Here is an 18,101-nt window from a genome sequence, read left to right as displayed (position 1 = left end):
TTTTGTCAAATGTAATCAAAGAAATACGAATACGCATAGTATTATTTACCGTAGCCTATAACGACAATTAAAAAGGAATGGCATGAGTCTACGGTCGTATAAAAATCAGCAATGGTGTATAAGACGCTAGTAAATTAGAACGCCATCTCATGTTTTATTGTGTAAATAGTGGTTATTATTATTAAAATAATAATTATTAATATTACTGATGATTGCAGATGTAAAAATCAACTTTACTTACCCTTAAGTACTGCCATAACTCACCCTTTTTTTCTCTTATAATTTCGACTTGTAATATATGACAGTGACGTTTTAGCCCGAGAGCTGAAAGGCATTTTTGGGTAAGTGTTTGAGGCATTCTGAAAATTCGTCAGATACCTCTCCCATAATATCCTTAACTTTATGTAATAAAATACAAATAGTATATGTTTTTGTATTTATTCGAAATAAATTTTGGATACATTCAAAAGATGATCATAAAACGAACATGTTCCAATATATTTTTGTTTGCTATCATCTTGAATATAACACCAATCAGCTCCATAACAAATACTCGCATGTTCACAATAGTTAGCGATAATTTCTGGATTTGAATGATCATCTACATTTAAAATATGAAACGAACCATACATACATGCAGCAAGAATTTTATTAAACGAAAAAGGATCCCATTTTAATCGCCATACACCGCCACTGGTTTTTATCGTTGATAATGGTCTTTTCATGGATCGATTATCCCATATTAATATATTTTCATCGTAACTATAAAATGGTTAAATTTTAATTCCGAATTAATTAATCGAGATACTATTTCACTATGATGCACAGGTTTTTTGCTACATATACAAAATTTAGCTTTCGAGATGAATTTGGGAGAGAAAATCGATTAATAAACAATTTGAAAAGTTGTACGGATGTTTAAATCTCTAAAAACCGCGAAAAACGTTACATTCCCATGTAAAAAGAGGAAAAGACGGCTGGGAACAGAGGCGAATTATCCGTAAGGCAAAGTAACGATTTGCTCACAGTTATTCAAATGTACGACAGTCTAATTCTTATAATTTCTGCAGAAAGGAAAAATTTCAATAAATATAAACAGCAAGCCTTGGAACTTTTAATAGTCAAAGAATATGAAAAGGACACAAAAAAGAGTTTAAGATATTAGTTCTTCATTAACTGTAAGGAAATTAGGGTTGCCGCCTCTCCAGATTTGATAGGGAGACTCCGGAAACGTGTAGTCTCTCCCAACTCCCGAAATCAACATACATTGTGGACCATTTTAATCTATTATGGCTAATAGCTCGTTTTGTAGTTAACCAATAAAACAATAATTTAAACAAAAGTTTAAAAAATTTAATCCAAAATTAACTCACCTGCCCGAAACAAAAATATGTTCAAATTTTGTATTAAATTGTAAACTAGTAACGCCAGCTTCATGATTACTTTTAACCAAAATTGGATTCATTAAATTTCGAATATCAAACATTTTTAATTTACAATCATCTCCCCCCGTATAAATTAAATTGCTATTCCAATAATCAAAGGCACATATCCATGCTTCAAAATCATGTGCTTTCCAGTTAAACTTTAAATTTAATTGTTCATTCTCATATTTCAATATTGTAATATATCCCGTAGAATCACTGACAACAATTTCAGGATTGGAATTTTCATATTTCCCAGTCGACCAATCTATCGATAAACTCAATAGATCTTTTCCTGGATCAGAATTTGGTATTTGAAAATTTGTTATTAGTTTTAATGTGTATGTTGGTTGTAATTCGAATATTAAAAGTTGTCCCAAAGCGTTTGCTGCAGCAAGAATTGATTTTGAGTTAATTTGATTATGACACCATTTTATATCCAAAATGGCTGCTGTATCAATACGTTGTAAGCATTTTAATGTATTTTTGTCGATTGATATCGAATATAAATATAGTCTTCCAATTCTAGTTTGTGGTGTTTCTAAAAAAAATGAAAGTAGTGATTTCCATGCATTAATAATAGTTTGTAGGTACTTATCAAAAATTTAGGATATCGTCAAACAACCTTTGTTTGAAACATATTTTCATAGATTTGCCACAATTCCAAGTTTAAAATTCGAAAAAACTCAAAAACTTTATGTTATGTGTTTAAAAAATTGTTCAGAATTTTCAATAATCGATACCTGTATTATTTTCTTGTAACTGATACGTTCCGCATACAAATAAATTTTGATTCGGTTCGTGTGGACACCATTCAACAGAATCAGCACTGTATTCTGTATCATCCGTAAATATTTTGATCCATTTTTTGGATGTCATATTGAGTTAAATTTTCTTTACTAAAAATTTTAAATGAAAAATAAAGAAAAAACTCAAGAGAAAATTCATGAAAAATATTTTAATAAAGATATAATTTTTAACATTGTGTACAAAATACTTAAAAATATATTTATTTATTTCTACAAAATTTATTTTATAAACATCTTAAGAAAATATTCCTGAGTCACATTTTTTTCATTTGGTAAGAAATGGACGACTTCGAATTCTATTTTGTACGTTAAGTGTGTACAAGCACCAAGGCAATATTAAAAAAAAGTTTGATTTTTTTTATATGAAGTTGGACTAAGTCTAAATCAGTTATGAAAACTCCGGAGGGAGGAGGTGGTTGCCCGATTATTTAAATAAATAAACAACTTTAAAAGTAGGCATGTTTAACATTACTTTTATGGTAAAACGGTAGATGGATGATATGTTTTCATAGATTTTTCCAAAACAAGTCGGTGGAAATAAAAAAAAACTATTTAAATAGTTAAAACCTTAATCACTTAGATAGAAAACAAAACAAAATCGTTGTGCCCGACTAATTAAGGATGTATGAGCATGGTAGTGGGGGGTAAAAATTTAAAAAATATATATTTTCAAGTTTTATGGTGTTTGTGTTATAACTTGACAATATAAGATGAAAAGTAAGAATAAAATTTTTCGAAATCTGGAGTAATTTTCAAAATATCGAATATTGAAAAATTTGTTTAATTATTTAGCTTTCGATATTTCGAAAACCAAGGCAGATAACGAAAAATTTTATTCGTATTTTTCGTCTACATTTATGAAGTCCGAGAATCTTTATGTTTGAAGGGCAATCGAATTTCGAAATTTGTTTGAATCGAAGTCGTACGCATTTCTCTTGAATAAAGTCATTTACAAAAGTTTCATTTTTAAGTAAAAAAATAAGTAATGACTTAGATTTAAGTAAAATGGCTGTTTAAAAACAAAAAATGCTTCATGTAATTTTATTAAACTAATCGTTAACAATTTAGAAATAACAAAAAAAAAAAAATAATAATTTTAGACGTAATTCGCACTTAAATTTCGATCTCGATATGATAAAAACTTTCTAGATTACCCATCAAAATTATTAATAACTTGATAATATGCTCGTCATCCCTAGTAGCTCAGTTGATTAAGGCATAACCAATTTATATGGTATGCCTAACGTAGCAGGTTCGATTCCCAGTTTATTATTTAAATAAAATTTGCAAACATTTTTTAAATAATTTTGTAAGTGTTTAATCAAGTCCGTGCGCACGGGGGTTTGGGGTCTAATCAAAATCGAGTACGGTGTGTGAATTATGTCTTAATTTAAATTTTGTACTCAAAGAGCACCAGAAATATAAACCGAATAATATTTTAAGTGGTCTAAAACAAAACTACAATTCGTTTACTGTAAATTAAATGGAAAATTTTCTAATAGCACACGAGACGATTGTACGAAAATCTATGAATCGAATAATTGATAGAAAAAATATAGCTTTTTGTGCATTTGTTCATTCTATTTGAAGAAAAAAAAATTTGTCAGCCCGTTTTTGACTAAACTGTACGGTTTGGGGAAAAATGTTTCGAACAAAACAATGTTTTTTTTTTTTTTTTTTTTTTTTTTTTTTTTTTAAATCAATAACAACTTTCTAATTTAAAGTGTTCATCTATTACCAGTTATGGAGAAGAGTGAGCTTGAAAACCTAGGTCAAGTTTATGTCTGCGTAAGATGTGCGCCTACACATCCAACATTATTTTTCAACTTTCAAGCATATGTCATCTTATAAAAAAGCATCCTGTATATATGGTATTTTTTAGTACACTCTTTTATTCAAAATGTTGAATGGATAACGTTAGAATTGTCCTGACATCAAGTATTCTAGGATATGTGGTGTCCAAAAAATTAAATTTTCATATATTGGATGAAAGAAATGACAGCCTTTTAGTTTTTACTTGGTAATCAAGAATATCGTACGTGTTATAACATGCACGAAAATCACAATCCTTCTTTTGAAGTTTTGTAAAAACAGAAATAAACTAATTTATAAACAAAAATATTCCGAAAAATGTCATATTAAAATTATTCTAAAAAGCTTTTAAATTGGCCATTAAATTTTAAGCCATCGTTTAAAAAAGAAATAATTCCTGAAGGTATTCGATACATAAACTTTTGAACGATCGTCCCTTAGGACTATATAAATACTGGACATCACAGAGCAGTCTTAGAATGTATATCAAAATTTATTAATTTTACGTTAACAGTATAATATTTTGAGCAAATTGTTCACAACCCACAAAACAACAATTGATAATCGTAGACTTTGTACTTAAAAAATTGGTAAAGGTATTTTACTTTATAGGCTAAGATTACACGAGCGTTGATTTTAACATACGTTCTCTTTGAAATACATAGTGTAGAGCTCTTACATCCATTGAAATTAATGTTCATGTCAACAACTATGTATGCTACAATATATTGCTAAAATGCATGTGATCTTAGCTTTAGTAATAATAATAACTGGGTTTAACCTCCGTTTCTAAGATCACGATTATAACAGAGACCACCCACATCAGTATTTTTAACCTTTATGTTTATGATGTGGGTGGAGTCGGTTCCTTCGTTCTTATCCAAGCGACGACAGTGTGATCAATAACTATTTTTATTCGCACTGTCAATCAGTGGTCAAAACAAGTAAAGACGCCTTAACTCGCTCGGCAACTTAGCCTTGGTAAAAGTACTTAGCCCTATGAAGACTCGATATTTATTACATTATTATTCTACAGTATATTACATAATTCAATTTTTTACTAAGCTCATTCACATTTGAATTTGATAAAGGAAAAAAAAACGTTATATTATTTTCAAAAGCTTCTTGCCCTGATTCCAAAGCCAACATATAAAGTAGTTGAGGAAATAAGGCATTTGAAGTCGGAATTTAAAATTACAACTATGATTTTTACGGGACCAAGTGCAAACTGTTTGTATGAGGGTGTAAAAAAAAGTCAGTTTGATCAGAAAGTGTGATCTTTAAAATTATGCACGTGATTTTCAGAAATGTTAAAATTTTGAGTTTTGCTTATGTTAAACCGTTAAAAAAGTTTAAATGTAAAAAATGTTACTTATAAAAAAATAAACAACTTTTGTTTGAAACAATTTTTCGTTGCTTTCTCGTGAGGAGACAAATTGGGGCAAAACTTTGGTGTTCATTTTCTCTAAAACTATAAAAGAAAGGGAGATGAAAATTTGTAGATAGTTTCAACTAGTGAGATATTATAAAAAAAATTTTGAAACAAACTTTCTAAAATATAATTCGAAAAATTTTCGAAAACTAGTACAAATGGCGATGTAAAGCTGCTTTCATGGTATGTTATTAAGATCTCTTAGAGGAGTGTGAGACTGTTTAGCAAGCAAAAACAGTTGTGCTACCTGCGTAATAGGTGAAAAAAAGAAAAAAGTCCCAAAATTTGGAGTACATTTTTTGTTTGCTTGCAAAATGTAGTTTCACACTCTCCCAAGTGGTCCAAAATCCAAATAACATACCAAAAACGCAGCTTTATATCACGTTTTGCGATTTTAATGTAGAATTTGACTGGCGTATAAGTATAACACGCACTTTTTTTATAATGAAAAACATTGGAGTTTTTAATTTTAAACGTATATTACACAGAAAAATTTTTGGGAGTGAAAGAAAAATTGATAAAACACGAGAAGCCTAAACACGCTCCCAACGATAACACGATTTTTTATTCATAAAAAATTTATGAATAAAAGTCATTGCCTAAGGAAATTTAAGGTAAAAAAAAAACATAATCTATATCGTTGAATAGTTTCCAAAAATTTTACCTCCCCTGCTTTCCATAATAATTCCCGATCAATCATAATCTCTGATAATTCTCCCTTTGTGATCACTTCTATTTTGTTAAAGTGACCAACTCTTGGATTATTATATGAAGGCTAAAATTATTTCATTCTCGTAAACAAAAAATACCATAAAAAAAACATAAACTTAATGAATACTTAAATTTAATCAGGTAAGTTATTGAATTAAACTAATTACAACGCGGAATTATTGTCTTCCACTACGTTCGGTTTCCATTAAACATTCTCGTACAAGAATTCTAGCATGTACAATACCTCGTTTCAATCGTTCTGCTGAACTTTTACTGCCCGAATATGTTGGACGTAATTCTTTACCCATTTCTTCGATAACACTTAACAATTGTGCATATTTTGACTGTCCCATAACTTGTTGAGTATGATTATGATGGCTAGTATTAGTTCCATTGGATTGTGGTGTTTTTGGCGTTATACAAGGAATTGCCGTGACTGTAACATCACTTAATTTTGATTCGACTGCCTGGATATCGATAACCTCCATAATGAGAGATATGTCTAAAAAATTATTATATTTCTAATGCTCTTTATTTTCTTATTTTTGTGAAATATTTTGTACATGTGTTTTCTAACCTCAAATTAAATTTTAAATTTAAAAACACTTACATGTGATTGATTTGGTAAATTTTGCGTTCAATTCTTGTTCAATTAAGACATTTAGATAAATTGAAAATTATTTTAACTAATAATCCTAATTAAGTGTTTAAGTAAATTATTTTAATTAATTTAACTAAAGAAAAAAACACTTCATAAATAGTATTTTATTTGATCAGTATTAGAATCGGTTCGGCAATGGTCAAAACATTTAGAATGTGTGGGTTGCATAACATACAGAAATAACGGCGAAAACGTGCCATTACTCAAAAATTGTAATTTCATAAAAAATGTAATTATTTTACAAACTTTTAAATTTATAAAAATTCGAAAAATTAAATTTAATGGAACTGCAATTGTAAAATAGAGTTTCCTACTTTTATAGTTTATGAAAATTACGCTAGATGGATTTACTTCTGTGTATAAATGGTATAAATATAATTATTGGATGGACCATAACTAGTACAACATATTTTAGATCTTCGAAGTCTCAGAGAAAAATTGAAGAAAAGAAAATTTTGAAGTCATTTATTGAAATAAGTTGCTCCTCGATATACCTCAATTCTCTTTTTGGCTTCTAGCCCTGAAACTTCTTCCACAACTTTTAACAAGCAAGATTTCATTATTACCTATATCCAATTAGTGTGGTTTTTTTAAAGCGCCATATATAAACGACGACACCTCAAACGGCACGACTAACATTTTCCCATCATTTTTCTGAAGCTTTGATAGCTTCGAGTTTCATAGTTTCTTTAAATACGCTTATTTTACAAATTAAAATATAGGTACCTACCGTTTCTAATGGTGCTATAACTTTTGTGGCTTCATGGCATCGTTCGAATGAGCGATTGGGCATAGAACGCATTGAGAATTTATTTCGCTATTTCAATGGAAGTAAATCCTAGATATAGGTATAATATATAATATACTCCCGACATGAAGCGCCCTTTCCTACCTTATTACAAAGACTTAAATTATACCCTGTATATAAAATATATATATATATCAAGGTATACTAAGTTTAGTCCCAAGTTTGCAATGCTTAAAAATATTGATACTACGAATAAACTGTCATCACCATAACTCAAAAATGAAAAAAGATATCAAGCTGAAATTTTTATTACATACTTAGGACGTAAAAAGTGAGTTTGAGTTCGCGAATGAGCAACATAGGTCAATTGGGTCTTGTATCCGTCCTTTTTGCTTCTCGATGACATAGATTATATTTCGTTCCGTACATTCCCTGTGTACTAAATCGTGTGTAACAATAATTTAAAATTCAATATTTAATAATAAAATCATAACTAATATTATTCATTTCTTTCTTTGTAGTTATTTATTTAAATAAAAATATTAATAAAATATAGTGCGTCGGTGACAGTCTCTGATTAGATACCATTCATCGATTTTGATTTTTAATAATAATGTATTCATTTTTATAAATAAACATTTATTACTAAAAATAAAACTTTATTTAAATGTTTATCTCATGCAATATGAAATCAATTCCTAAACTTTGTTTATAAATTATAATTTATATGTATTTGTTTATCATTACCTCTAGTGGAGTAAACCTGTTTAAACACAAGGTACGAGGTTGGACAATTTTAAAGAGCGCGGCTCAAGGGATATGAAAAAATATATTTGTTTTTGATAAAATAAATATCAACTTACTTTTCTTTCAAAAGCGTGTGGATCAACTAGGGCTGTCAAATCAAAATTTCAGAAAATCCGGAGATTTATGTTAATTTTTTTAGTCTTCTTCAGATGGTCAAGGATGGGAGACGCAAGGCTTTAGCCGGTCTGTGCATGCTTAGTGTCCACAGGAAGAGAATAAAGGATATAGATTTATCTAAAAGACGAAAAGTAAAGGACAGCAATCGTGATGCCTTAAGTTTTTATTCAAATGGTGGCTAAAAGAAATTGTTAATCTTTTTCTTTGTATTATCGTACCCGCGGTAAAGGGGTGCAAGTGCACCCCATCCTGGCGCCCATGATTGTGATAAAATTCTGTTATTATAGATAAGCTGGGCCTAAGCTATGAGCACCTTTGGATTCGTCTCATTATTTTTTATTTCAGTTTAAATTTTTATCTGTTTTCTTAATAATATCGTTTCCTTATTTTTTACTTCAGGAAGTATATTCTGTTTCTGCTCCATAGAAATGTCAGATGACGCAAGCGCGGATCCAGCCCTCAAAAAAGGTGATGGGCACGGAACGGCATAAAATAAACCAAATGCTAATCGGAGTATGAACTCCGATGAACTCATGATCGAAATAGTGCATTTTGCTTGGTCGCATACTTCAATACAGTGCTGGATTACCCATTAGGCCGGACTAGGCCATGGCCTAGGGCCCCCGACGGGCAGGGGCCCCCACGAAAATCTTTTTTTTTTCAAATTTCGAAAAAATTTGTTTTCAACCAATTTATTTCATGATAATATGTATTTTGAAACTCAAAATATTCAAAATAACGATTAATTTTACAATTATTCAAAAAAGGGGGGCCCCAAAATTTTATTGGCCTAGGGCCCCCGATGGGCTTAATCCGGCACTGCTTCAATAAGATGCACTACCGACTCTGGTATAGTGGAATTATTTTCACATTCTGGGTCACCCAGAGTCAGTTTTCATTTATAGTAGTTAATTCATTAATTCACATTAATGAATCGCCGGTACATCCGAACCACTTTTTTCACTGCCTAGATATCGATATTCAAGTACTTGACACCAGCATTTGGTTCATTGATAACGGAATCTTATATAGGGGTATGTAAATTGATTTCCGAAAGTACCCTTCTACCGATTTCACTATAATTTTTAAGATTTTTGGAATGTACATGCTTTGAAACGAATTTTTAAATAAAAGAAAATGTTCTCCCCAAAAATTATCAGATGGGGGTTTAGTATGAAATTAGAAACAATAGACTAAGTAACTAATTAAAGCGATCCATTGTTTTTTTTTGTTTTTGTTTTTTTTTAATTTTATTAAATCTTAAGTCTATTTAGGTGATGGACTTTGAACTATCATCTACCGCAAAAAAAAAATGAACATTCACTGTACTTACTCAAACAGCCGGACTATACCTTAAAATCTTGGAGTCATCATTTCAAAACGACCGCTAATTTGAAAAATTGTTGCAGGATGGTAACAAAATAAAATATGTATCTCATACGATGATGTTCTAATGAATTTTATTAAATTTTTAATAACATCCCTGTATTTTAAAATTACAGAATGGGGAAATCATTTGTAAAAAGAGTTTTTTAACTTCAATTTTTGCCACTAAGAAGAATTTGTTAGATTTTGTTTTTCTTTTACCATTTATTAAATTAATTTTATTGTTATTTTTCATTTTATATAATAATTTTTTGATTGTTAAATATTTTTTTTTTCAATTTTGAAAGTTTACAGCAAAACAATTGATTGTATTACGCATTTGAGAAGTTGAATAATGAAAAAAAGGGAATTACTTTTTTTTACCATAATACATTTTTTTATAGAGAGATGTTTTAAGAAAATATTTATAATCTTTTATACATTGTTTACTATTGGCTGGCTCTGAAGTTGCCTTAAATTGTCTCAAAAAGGATTGACATATTAATTTTCTAGAAAATTTTTTTTTTGGAAGAAAAATTATAATCCCAAAGAAGTCATTTTTCTTAATTTGTCTGTCGTTTCCCAGAATTGTGCAACCAAAAAATGCATATTTTGTACTTTCTAAAGCTACGTCCGCAAGGCGTAAAAACAAAATATATTATCGAAAAATCGAAACAAATCAATTTTTTCATTGCAACTCCCCTGAAAATGGAGCAAACAACTTCCCCCCACCAACATTACGTTTTTCAGTTCTATACATGTTAGCAATATTTGCATTCGACATTAAAGTCAAATTAACAGGATAACTGGAACAATTATAATTTTTCTATCGAAACCACCTCGAAATAGAGGAAAACATTCCAAAACCAATCCTTTTCCCCCTTTACATGTTAGAAAGACGCGGAATTTTCAACGCAACCACGATCTTCCCTTGCAAGTCGAAAAAATCGCTTGAAATTATTTTGGTATTAAATTTGGTTCGCAATCATAGATACTAAACTTTAATTTAGTATAACTTATCTTTGATTCAAATTTACGTAATTTTAAATCTAAAATTTTCTTTAGCCTGAGTTATTATCGGTTCAATGACTATTGCTTTTAGAGAACAATGTATAAAAGATTTCAACATTATTTTTTTTTGGTATTATTTTAATAAAAAACAAGAAAACTTTTTTAATTAATTCAAAAAAAGCTGAATATAATCGATACTTAAAAAAGTATTTATTTAATATTGTATGTGTGTCAGCGCAGAAGAATGCTTCTAAACTTGAAAATAACATAATAAATAGGGTACTCCATATGAATTTCGCTTTATTATTTTTCTTCAACAAAAGGTTTTCGGCAAATAAAAATGACTAGAGTAAAATATGTTCTACTTGAAAGGAGATTTCTCATAAAGGCCTCACTATTTAACCGCGACTACTAAAATCGTTCTAAAGGTATGATTCCTTTTCCTATGCTTGACTGTTAAAAACTAAAGTAAAGTAAAATGAGCTATCGCGATATTCTATTACGCCTATTAACGCTGGAAGAAATTCTATTGGAACAACAGGATGACAAAAACTTCCGGAAATTTTTTAGGCTAAACGTCGCTCAGTTTTATTATGTTTTGAATCTTATAAAGGATGATATTAGAACAGATTTTTTATACAGATATCAGTACCCTACCACTCCTTACTTTGTTAATTATCTCGCAAACTAGGCCTCAGATCCAAAATTGGTAAATAACTTTTTCCTTCATCTTTATTAGCTTAGTCTGTAGGCCAACGATCTACAGTCAATAACAGAACGCCCTGTATATGTTGCGACTGCGTCAGTACTGCTCCAAGAAAGGTATAGCCGCACAGCTTCTTCCAGCTGCAGGCGCACCAGGCGCAGTGAAGCATTATATACAACACTTGCATTAGATTTCATAAGAGCAGTATAAAGCGTTAGCCGCATAGCGTCAGACGCAGCATAGGAATCACATTTTAAAAGTCCTAATTACTTTAAGTTTTAATTATTTCAGAATGGATAATTATCATGTACGAACTTAAGTAAAATTTTCAATGATCTTGAAAGTTATGATTAAATCCGCGTTTTTCGTAAGATGTTCCCCTTTAAATACAGCATCTTTTAGTCGGGATTATTTTCCCGAAAACACACCGTTGAAGAAAAATTTAACTGTGGAAATTAAAAACTGGAGCACACTATATATTATTAGATACAACTATTAATGATTTGTTTTAAAGGATGTTTGTTTTTAGTTTTAATAATGAGATCATTGCGTAAACTTACGAATGGTTTTAGTTTTTTTTTTAAATTTTCTACTACATTTGTTTTTTTTTTTCTTTAAATATGTTCGTTGCATTTTGTATTGAGTTTTTTTTTTCTTACTGAAATATAGTTTTTTTTATTTATAATTTTAAATGCCTACAAGTTTTAGAGCTATTTACATGTTTCAGTAAATATTTTGAGACAATTATTATTTTAATTAAAAAGCTTCATTTGATTTATGAAAAGAATTTTAAACATGCCATTAAAATTTTAAATAATTATCTTTGAACTTCTAATAAGCGGGAAGCCCGTGACAGTAAAACTGCACTTAGACGGATTCCGAAATTTCGCATATGAATCAATGCTATTTAACGATAGGTACAATATGGAATAGGTGTGCCAGGGTTTATCCTGGCAGAAATATTTTTTATAAATAATTTTTAATAATTACAAGTATTTTGCATTTTCATGGAAATTAATTTGTAAGAGACCATTTTATTGCAAATTTTTTCTATTTTCAGAAAATTTGGTTTGACAGCTCTTATCGTGGTAGAAGGGTCTGTCACATCGATTTTTAATATATAAAGGCAATAAAATTTTTTTTTTTTTTTAATTTGTTCGTTTTGAGTTCTATTTTTGAAATATCTTGATGTGGCAGCTCAGAACTTGACCAAAATATCTGTCACACCAATAAAAAATAAAAAAATTGTAGCAAAAAATATTTCTGCTAGGATCAACCCTGGTAAACCTAGTTCATATTGTACCTATCGTTAAATAGTATTGATTCATATGCGAAATTTCGAAATCCGTGTAAGTGCAGTTTCAATGTCACGAGCTCCAGGGCTATAAGGTTGATCGGACAGCTAGTACACTGTAATTTTACAGTACACTCTAAAAAAATTTTAACAGAAATAAAAAATTTAAATATGTAAATTAATTATTTAAATATAGCATCAGTAATCGTATTGTAATTATTTAATTACTAAAAATACTCATTTTTTAACTCTGTCCATCTTAGTAATGTAAAATTTTCGTGCATTTTTATCTTATTAATTTAGATATTTACAAAACTCTTCGCTGTACTATTTTTTTTATTATTATAACGTAATATACGAGGTTTAATTTATAAAAGGAGAAGTTCTTATTTTTTAATGTAGAAGAAAAAGGAACAACATTTTCCAACATTTCTAAAAATTATTTTATACGTATGAGATAGATAATAACATAAATTTCGATTTTTGCCCCAAATTCCTAGATCAAATTTTGTATTATATAAATAGTAAATACGTATTTTGACTACGAAGTAGTCATCATCAGTGTGAATTAATAAATGATTATAAACTATTAATATTTATGAAATTTAAAAAAAAGATTCTTAAAGAGAAGGAAATTTCCAATAAAAAACTCCCACTCCTGGAAATCTATCTCCATTATTAATAATTCTAAATTATCACTGAAAATTGGTCTTTTTGCGCCATTTTTAGATTGTTGTAATAGCGTCAAAAACGAGTATCTCATAATAAATAATTTTTTTAAGGTATTAAATATTAATTTAAGAATTTGAAAAAATTATAGTGTGTACTGAACTGACTTCTTAAAATGGGAGTTTGTTATTGAAAACCACCTCTCTAAGAATCTTTTTTTTTTAAATTTCATAAATATCAAATATTTGGATGACCGAGTTTAGTATTTTTTGAGTTAAAAAGACACAAATTTTATCACTAACATAATAACCGTTTAAAATGTCTCCACACAAGTACCAATTTGAATGTCCCGCTAAAATACTTCATTTTGTTAACTACGATAAACACCAATAGATGTCAGGAAGAGTCACAATTTACAGTCAATATTTCAGTTTTCCGGAAAACATGGCCAAAATGACGTTTTCAAAAAGTGATTCCTAGCTAGATCGACTTTTCGCTCCAAAAAACCCATGCATACCCATTTTCATGAAAATCGTTGGGAGCCATTTCCGAGATCGTTGATATATATATATATATATATATATATATATATATATCCTAAGTGTGTCCTTCGTGGACAGCCAATATAACCAAACCTAACCTAACCTAGTTTATGAAATATTGGCGAAAAACAAAATATCTTTTTTTTTTTCATCCATATTTGTTAATAACTTTTGCAAGTTTTTATGTTTATTTAAACATCATTCCGAATCCAAGGAACTATCAGTTCGAACTTGTTCACTAGAGTATTTCTACGATTAGCTAATTTCTACCGATTATGACTACATAGTAATCACAACACGTATTTACGAAATAAAAATTGAACTTAAGGTATATTGAAGAAGATTCTGAATAGATCAAATTAACTCCTAGAAAAAATTCTAGTAAGTTTTATAAATGAAATAAAAATATTTTTAAGCTGAATTTTAATGACATGTTTCTCTTCAAATTTAAAAAACTCAATCGTTTTGAATTAGTTATTTGATATAATTAATATTTTATTTAAATTACTATTCGAATTATTAATTCTAATTAGGAAATATTTAACAATTTTTTATTTATTTTTTTTAAAATTTTTCGCATTAATAATAAATTGGTGTTTGAATCAATTCTCACTCACAGCTGTATTAAGAATGTACGAAAATAAAATTATTTTATCATCTTAAATTTTACTCAACTACTGGGGTTAATTTCTAAATATATAATTAATCATCGTACGCAACAATTACAAAATATAAATTATTTTTATCTAACAATTTTTAAATATTAAATTTTTTTTCAAATTTTCTTTTCTACTCACAGATATTAGTTTTTTTTTTGTTTGTTTATAAACGATTTTTTTTTTTTTTTTTGGATACCTACTTCGGTTTTTAATATACATTCGTTTAACATTCAAATGAAACCGTTCAAAGGTTTTTATTTGAAAAAACGGTTGATCAAAAACCGCATAACAATCAATTTTTATTTACAAATATACCGACCTACTTTTTTTTAAAGTGTCAAATCCATTATTCTGGTTAGTTATTGGAATGAAAAAAAACCTTTTGTTTGAGCGACAATTTAATCGTCCATGTCCATGATATTCAAATTCAGAAACGAGTATTTTTCACAGGCATTCAGGACCCGAACTCTCACAGTACCTGGCAAATAATTTTTATTTTCGTTTCGATTTTTCAGAATTTTAATGTTTTTATCTTGAATATCGAATACAAAAATGAAATTATGAAAAGAAAATGATACAAACATGTATTTCAAGTATAATTTTAACAATAAAATACCAGGAAAAGCCTATAAATTTTGTATATACAAGGTGTTCTATAACTGACTGCAGAACTCTTAATTTCCTAAATAAGCTTATGAAGACAAACGAAAAAGTTCCTGACCAAATTTTGATCTGAGGCCTAATTTCCGAGATAATTAACCAAATCAATCAATAAATTTATCCAATGACAGAGCACTTAGAAATATAAGGATGTCTTTATCGTTGTATTTAATTATCAAATTATCTATTTCACTTTTTTAAATTTTAATTAAACCCTATCCAGTCACGACAAAGATATCCTTCTATTTCTAAGCGCTCTGTCAGAGGATAAATTTATTAATTGATTTGGTTAATTATCTCGGAATTTAGGACTCAGATGGAATTTGGTAAAGAGCTTTTTGGTTCGTCTTTACAATTTTATTTATAAAGTCATCAGTTCTGCATCTTGCATAATAATTTTTTCATTAATAAAGTTTTCTACATGTTTTTACACAAATATGTTAAAAGTTGTCTAAGAATGTTTAAAGATTTACAAATTTGTACAAACCTATCTAAGTTGCTTAAAAAAACTTGTAGCCTGTTAAATTGTAGGCATTTTGTTGTTAAAATAATAATTGATTTTTTTTCGTAATTGCGCGAGGGTACGGGTCCCGAAGTCCCTTTTAAAAATTAAAAAAGTAGAACAAAATTGAGAAACACCTTGTTTTCGGAGAATAAAGAAAAAATAGATCGCATATGAGGGTTATTGATAAATGGTAAGTAGCCTAGTGGTCTAAATTGGAACTTCTGAAAAAGGGGTCCACACCCTGTTTTATAAGTACGAATTTTTATTGCAAATTGGCGGTATTTATTTGATCTGGTAGTCTGGAAACTACTGAAATTGGACCGACTGCTTGTTTTAATTGTTATGAATTATTATCGCCAGTTGGCAGGTTGCAACTTCCAATTATCAATAATAAAATAAAATTTTAATGCTCAGCACTGTTTTAATGTGTTTTTAACTCTATCCCGAGTTGATAAGTCAATCCATATATCCTTCACTTCAAGTGAGAATCGGAGTTCTATTTAGCTTGAGCGTTTGTTAAATATGAATTCCCTCTTTCCAGGATAATTACAAGAGTTGCCGTACTAGATTGAGACTGAAAAAAATTGAACCACCTATAGCGAAAAAAATTCTACGCTTTTAATTTAAATAATTAACAGCGAATATCCCGAATTCATGGTATAAGAGCCTCTCATTGTATAATAATGCTCAAATTCGTTTTGTAACGTGATTTCGCTCACATAATGGGCGGGTCCTGGATATATAACGAACATTTAATGCCTATGAGCATTTTTATCTGTCATCTTGATTCCATAGATTTCAGACGAAACTTTTGTCAATTTTCTTTGCCACAAGCAGACCTATCAGTTTCCGCATCTGTACCTTCGTCTTAACCAAACAATTCCTCAGAATTGTTGGATTTGTTCTTCCTTGTCGATTTTAATCACTTTAGGCTTCCAAAGCCTGAAGCGTGTTCTTCTAAATTATTGAAAATCTAAACCACAATAATGGACACGACATTTTTTTCCGAATTTTTTTGTTTTAAGTAAAAAAATCTTCCACATAAACAATAATTATTTTGGAAATACGTTAACGAGTACATTTATATTAACTATAATTACAATGTTTTTTTTTTTTTCGAAAATAAAATGAAAAAATAATTTACAAAAAAGTATGCGACCAAAAAAAATTTTTTTTTTGGTAACAATAAGAATGATGATAATAATAATAGTCTAAATAACATTTTGTAAATATATTTAAAAACAGTATGAATTATTTAAAAATGTTATTGCATTGAGCTAAGCTGTTTTCACATATCAATTCAAACATTGTTTTTTTAAGGCAACCCTTATTCAAAAAAAACTACTTAAAAAATTATCAAATGATTTATATAGGTTGGGTATTCATTTATAATGCACTTGTTAAAAATATTTCGATACATCCAGTCTTGAAGAGATAACATTAGTAGAATGAAATTATAGGTACTGGCCTAAGTTAGCCATTAATAATATTACTTCAGTATCAGTACCTAATTTTTCAGTACCTAATTGCTTTAAGTAATCCGGCCACGTGACTAGTCGACTAGGTAATTTGTATGACATAATGTAATAAAGTGCTCTAAAAATATCGTAAAAGCGTCAAAAACCAAAGTTTTTTTTATGTTTTATTCTTGGAAAGCGCCGTAAGATAAAGTTTTTTTGCATAAACAGAATCGGTGATAAATTTTCTTCATGATAGAGCTTTTTTGAAGCTTAATCACCGATTAATTTTTGTACAATTAACATTATTGTGAGTTCTTCCATAAGGTACTGTGTCAAAAATCACAAATTTAAAATAAAATAATTCAAAATTTTGCCCCGCAATAGGCCCCAAAACTGTGTTTATTGTGATCAAAGGACTTTGAACTACAGTAGGACTACCTTACGTACTTGCTCAAACTGTCGGACTACCTTAAATGCTTTTTGTTGGGTGCGATATCCAAAAGGTACCCAACGGAATCATATAGCCAAGAAAATATATATTAAGTTAACGTAAAACTAGAGTAGCGAGGGTAGCAAAAAAAAGGCACCAATCTAGGCAAGTCGCTCATTTCGTACTTTGTACTTCGCATTAAGCTGTTTGTTTAGAATCAATTGAACAATTTCAATTGTTTTCAATCAATTAGACAACCTAATGCGCAGTACAAAGTAC

The 18,101-nt window shown here is 29.0% G+C and overlaps 2 protein-coding genes across 2 annotated transcripts; both read right to left on the bottom strand.

Moving 5' to 3' along the window:
• Positions 1-437: 437 nt before the first annotated feature.
• On the bottom strand, positions 438-6,972 carry LOC123296227 (diphthine methyltransferase). The gene is made up of 4 exons (XM_044877689.1): positions 6,799-6,972; positions 2,168-2,323; positions 1,374-1,965; positions 438-762 (listed from the first exon to the last, which is right to left on the bottom strand). The coding sequence occupies exons 2-4, from the start codon at positions 2,301-2,303 to the stop codon at positions 438-440; spliced, it is 1,053 nt and encodes a 350-aa protein (XP_044733624.1). The 5' UTR covers positions 2,304-2,323; positions 6,799-6,972.
• Positions 6,365-6,676, bottom strand: LOC123296226 (cyclin-dependent kinase 2-associated protein 1-like). Its single transcript, XM_044877688.1, has one exon. It carries the CDS (start codon positions 6,674-6,676, stop codon positions 6,365-6,367), a length of 312 nt encoding a protein of 103 aa, XP_044733623.1.
• Positions 6,973-18,101: the final 11,129 nt, after the last annotated feature.

The sequence above is a fragment of the Chrysoperla carnea genome, chromosome 3 (genome assembly GCF_905475395.1).
Source record: "Chrysoperla carnea chromosome 3, inChrCarn1.1, whole genome shotgun sequence".
NCBI lineage: Eukaryota > Metazoa > Arthropoda > Insecta > Neuroptera > Chrysopidae > Chrysoperla > Chrysoperla carnea.
The sequence above is the reverse complement of the archived record's forward strand: the minus strand, read 5'-3'. Positions and strand labels throughout refer to the sequence as shown.

Coding starts and splice junctions, on each gene's coding strand:
- LOC123296227 (XM_044877689.1), bottom strand. CDS start 2,303: ATGACATCCAAAAAATGGATCAAAATATTTACGGATGATACAGAATAC. Junction 1,966..2,167: donor GTTACAAGAAAATAATACAG/GTATCGATTATT, acceptor CATTTTTTTTAG/AAACACCACAAACTAGAATT. Junction 763..1,373: donor CATATTTTTGTTTCGGGCAG/GTGAGTTAATTT, acceptor ACCATTTTATAG/TTACGATGAAAATATATTAA.
- LOC123296226 (XM_044877688.1), bottom strand. CDS start 6,676: ATGGAGGTTATCGATATCCAGGCAGTCGAATCAAAATTAAGTGATGTT.